This window comes from Haplochromis burtoni, unplaced genomic scaffold (assembly GCF_018398535.1).
Source record: "Haplochromis burtoni strain Fernald_Lab_line unplaced genomic scaffold, NCSU_Asbu1 Contig_634, whole genome shotgun sequence".
Classification (NCBI taxonomy): Eukaryota; Metazoa; Chordata; class Actinopteri; order Cichliformes; family Cichlidae; genus Haplochromis; species Haplochromis burtoni.
Genome location: NW_024582995.1, coordinates 263,288 through 268,414, shown reverse-complemented (window position 1 = coordinate 268,414; position 5,127 = coordinate 263,288). Strand labels below are relative to the sequence as shown.

Sequence of the window (5,127 nt, the reverse complement as noted above, 5' to 3'; positions counted from 1 at the left end):
TCTTCATCAATAAATCTGATATCTGGATCATGATTCTGTGGAATTTAAAGTCAGATTTCACTGTATGATAATGATTTATCTTTATGTGGATCAAATTAACTCAACAATGAGATGATACTCTCTAAGGATTTTGTAATAACAAATAAAACATTTGCATGGTGGTGACCCATCACTCTCTTGAATGGATCATTATGATGTATTCAGCTGTGAGCTTGTTGCGGGTTAGCTTTTAACCACTGATGTATCCATCACCATCCCATGGAGCAGCTGTAGTAAACAGGAAGACATCTGAAGATTTTCTTACTGGTTACAAAAAAAAAGCAACCTACATTTTACTGTCCAAAACATTTATGCAATAGATGTGTCAATTTAATGTGAAATAGAGCCAGCAGTACTTTCACAACTTGTGAGTAGATACAGCATTAACTCTGCCCTGGAAGATGTAGGAAATACAATGGAGAGGCAAAGGAAGTACCAGTGTTTTAGTCAATGGGACAGCATGCAATGAATGAAAACCTTGAAGGAGACCCTCATCACCACTAGAGTCTCCCAGAAAGACACCATGCTCATTTCCTATGAAAAAACAAAAAACCCAAACACGATAGCTCTTCAAGAGTAAAATAAATCAATGATTAACAATATTCTTGTAGACTGATAAAAGACAATGATATCTACGAATATGTAATTGTTGATGACACTCCAAACATGTTTTAAAATGTTTTTGAGAGATATTTCATATAACAAAATATGATATACAATTAAGCTGATTAGCTTAATTGCAATTCTTTAATATTTGTTACTACTCCAAGAAAGGTGCGAGTAGCTACAACAAGACTTTCCAGTTGCCACGTGGTGGTCAAAGTTGTAGGCAAACTTTGGTTAGGCACATTACAAATAGTACAGTTAAGATTGTTAAATTGAAATGGACAAGACCACAGGAGCATGATGCCGTTTCAATATCTGTTGCTCTGAGTCAATTAATTGTGTTTGGCATGTTGTATCTTGTATCTTATTCTATTAAAGTGCTCACCATAAAAGGTGAGGTCAGGGGGGGAAATTACGTCTTTAGAGTGCCATCTTCAGATGTGACAAACATGCATGCTTCTGGTTTCAAAAATATCCATGTGGTTTCATATCCATTTCTTGTGTACCAAAGTTTAGTGAGGATTGTTAGCCAGACAGATGTGAAAACATCTGTGTAATGAAAAAATAAATTAAAAGAAGCTTAAAGGTAAACTAGATAAAACAAAGGTCTGTTTTAAGGCTGTATCCACTTAGAATGGAGGCAGGATTTATGAAACTCAAGAGGATCTTTTGGACCTCTCTTATTAAGGTGAGTTTAGTTGAAGTCAGTTTTATTTATATAGTGCCAAATCACAACAGCAGTTGCCTCAGGGCGCTTCACATCCTCCTCAAATCTGGAGAGACCATCACAAAGACTGTAAAATAAATTTTTATCAGTTCTTTTATGTAGCAGATTGAGTATCATATTTACTAATTTTTGATCCCGCTATTAGTCAAGCACATTAGATGACGCTGCTATAAATAATAGCCGCCATCTGAGCGTCCATGAATCGCTCACCTGCTGTCAGCCGCATCCGGCTTTTCGGTCACCTGACTTCCCCCGGTGTTACAGGTAGAGGTTTGCGTGCTTGTCGCTGCTGCCTCAGACTGAATTGGCGGTACACGTTTTGATTGTGTTGTTCGTGTTACAGCGATCACCCGCGGATTATCTTCCTGAATCCTCCATCGCGGCTGGTATGTGTTTATTTGGCGCCATGCGTACCTTATTTCACTCTGTTGTAGGTTATAGGTTGTAGCCGCAGAAGCCTCCAGTGAGCCACTGTGTTAATGAATTGAGCGACACCGTTTGATTGGTACGTAAGTCCGATTTGTCACAGTCATAGTTGAGTTGAGTTTTTCTGTAGTAAACACTCACGATATGATGCCTTGCAGGAAGTGTAGGTTTCAGTGGGCGGCCTGACAGCGGGCCGCTACTGCTGCGCTGACAGAAGTGCTGCTGCTTTGCCTTTTTCTTTTGGGATTTCCTTTGCCCTGTTGCTGCCAGCTTCTTAGAAGTGGACATTTAAGAGAGAAGCCGGTTGGTGTGTATGTTAATGAACTGAATCATTCAATTAGAGCAGTCAGATGAAGGATGATTTGGCGTGACACTGTGACGCCTTCTGCTCTAGCTCCAAGGTCTAATTTATTTTGTTGTATATTTGGCTTCTTTACTTCTTTTTTTTTTTTATTTATTTTTTTTTTTGTGTGTGTGTGTGCGTGTGTGTGTGGTGTGTGTGTGTGTGTGTGTGTGTGTGGTGTTTAAACAGTGGAAGGAGGCCCGCTTTCTAGCTGTTGATCACCAGTGTGTTCTGCAGTTGGGCTAGCCACGGGGGTGGGGGGGCGTTGTTCTTGTTTGTTTTCTGTTAAAAAAATGTATGTATGCATGCACGCATACACACATATACATGTGTGTGTGTGTGTGTGTGTGTGTGTGTGTGTATTGTGTGTGTGTGTGTGTGTGTGGTTGTGTGTGTGTTGTTAGGTGTGTTCGTGTGTGGTGTTTTGTTGTGTGTCTGTCTGTGTCTGTCTGTGTGTGTGTGTGTATATATATGTGTGTGTGTGTGTGTGTGTGTGTATCTATATCGATAGATACACATATATGGAGGCGTTTCTAGAAGATTTCCTGCGATTCTCCATATACGACATTGATTATATATATTATATGAACTACTTGGAGCATGTCTGGCAATCCGGGAGTCGGTATTTCTCCCATAGTGAGACACGAAAGGAATGCTATGAAAGAACTTAAGGTTATGTGTTGTTTTGAATGACATCTGATGCTATGTCAGCCTATTATAGAGGGAGGCATTAGTCCCTCCTAACATGGGCGTCACTTAGCAGCCTGTAAGGGCTGGCATAATGGCATTTGAGCTTCTGATGATGTCACGCAGGAAGCGTTTCCATAGTATGACACTCACTCATGTTACTCAGAGAACCAGAGTTTTATACACATACCGTAACCTTAAGTTTTAGCGGATTCAGCCCGTGTTTACTTTCGCCGGTCTTGAGCCGCTGTTCTGTCACCTGCTGTCGGGATCACCGTCTCTTTACTCTGGTAAGCTACACTTGGAGACATTTTGCCCATGTTGTGCAAGCTGTTACATTCATACTGATACTTTATACTTTAATTTGGGGGCTCTCGGATCATATCTCCGTCAGGGGCCCGACTTTAACGCCTTAAATCCAGGTTGTATAACGGTAAAACTTTGGCGGCCTGTCCTTCTCTAAGATTGATGTCCTTACTTCATTGTTTGGTTTTCCTCGTGGCTTTATTTGTTTTGTTAACTTAATTTCTTTCAAGGGCGATTTTGTTCTAGAGAGCTGTTGGTGTCAGGTTCAGGTGGCAGGCTAACTTAGAAATTGTTTACTTACACACAAGAAATAGATAATGTTTTGACTGGAATAAATCTTTATTGGTTTTATTTGCAATATCTCACAGTTAAACACCTCAGTTTCTTAGTTAAATCCAGGTTGGGTTTTCTTCAATCAGTAATTATCTTTTGGGAGGGGGGGCATTTTAAAAATTAATAGGTGGTTATTATAAAGAGAGACTAGGAGTTTTTTCCCTTCTTGTAGTCACCATGAGCTGCTCATAGTGGACTGAGAAAAGCCCAGTATTCGGACCATAATAATAATCAATCTGTTCATACCTGTTGTGAATTTTTATGTAAAATTAAAAAGAAATCTGAAATCGCTGCAGTCTTTAGGTGGATCCTTTTGAATACTTTGACTATTATTTTGTATTACGTCACTCTCTCTCTCTCTCCTCAACTAACAGCTACAACATCAGGCTCTGACATATTTATTTATTTCTCATACAAGTTAGATTTTAGTCTTGTTTTTTCAGTACTGTCAACTTTACAATCATTGCTTTATAACCCATTGTAAAATGACCAATGCAATACAGAAAGAAGTGAGCCAGAGTTCACCTTTATTAAGTTAATAATTATTTTTTCCTGGAATGCTTTCACCAAAGGATCAGACCACAGCTGGTTTTCCTGCTGAGATTCAGACACCATGGAGCTGCGTCTCTCTGCCTGCATTCTGCTGATACTTTGTGCAACATCGTGTGCAAATGGAGGAAATATTTTGGTGTGGTACACCGAAGGCAGCCACTGGATAAACATGAAGCTTGTTCTGGAGACGCTGATTGACAGGGGACACCAGGTGACTGTACTGGTCCCGAGCTCGTCAATGTACATGAACACCAATGAACCTGCCCGCTTTCACTATGAGCCCTTCAATGCCTCTTTCTCATTGGAGGCTTTACTGAAGTATCTAGAAGAGTTCCTCCAATTCAGTCTGTATGAGAGTCATTATATGAGCTACTGGGAGATCTACATCAGATTAATTGACATGATGAAAGCTAACCTGCGGTTTTCTATCCAGTATTTGGACGGTGTGGTGAAATCGGAAGCCATCATGACGAAGTTGAAAGAAGGAAATTATGACCTTCTCTTGGCTGACCCCATCTACCCTGGCAGTGACTTGGTAGCAGATATTTTGGGGATCCCACTCGTCTTCTCTTTGCGCTTCTCCTTAGCTAATAACTGGGAGAGGCATTGTGGTCAGATGCCTGCTCCACCATCCTTTGTGCCTGGTGCAATGAGCAAACTCACAGATAAGATGGACTTCTCAGAGAGAGTGTGGAACTTTCTCTTCTACGCTCTTCAAGACATCACGATTGATCACACTTTTTGGAACGTATTAGACAGATATTACTCTGATGTCAAAGGTGAGCAAATGGACATGAAGCACACGGTTGAAAAAAAACAACAATATTTGAAGTCTGCTAAAGCTTTAAATGCAGTGTTTTTATATCCCATCTAACCTGCCCAAGAAAATACAACCTGCATGAACTATTGGTGATATGTTAATGTCTATTGTTCATGCATTGCAACAGGAACTCCCACCAGTGCCTGTGAGTTGATGAGTAAAGCAGACATCTGGTTAATCCGAACCTACTGGGATTTTGAATTCCCTCGTCCTTTCCTCCCCAACTTCAAATATGTTGGTGGGATCCACTGCAGACCTGCTAAACCTTTACCAGAGGTAAGGACACTC

At 40.5% G+C, this 5,127-nt stretch overlaps 1 protein-coding gene across 1 annotated transcript in view; it reads left to right on the top strand.

The window, feature by feature from the left end:
- Window positions 1-724: 724 nt before the first annotated feature.
- LOC106632432 (UDP-glucuronosyltransferase 2A1-like) overlaps window positions 725-5,127 on the top strand; it is a gene marked incomplete in the record, with an annotated part of 7,573 nt that continues 3,170 nt past the window's right edge. Inside the window, 4 exon segments of the mRNA XM_042214977.1 lie at window positions 725-1,636; window positions 1,716-1,758; window positions 4,040-4,798; window positions 4,967-5,115. Coding sequence (XP_042070911.1) covers window positions 4,081-4,798; window positions 4,967-5,115 — 867 coding nt within the window.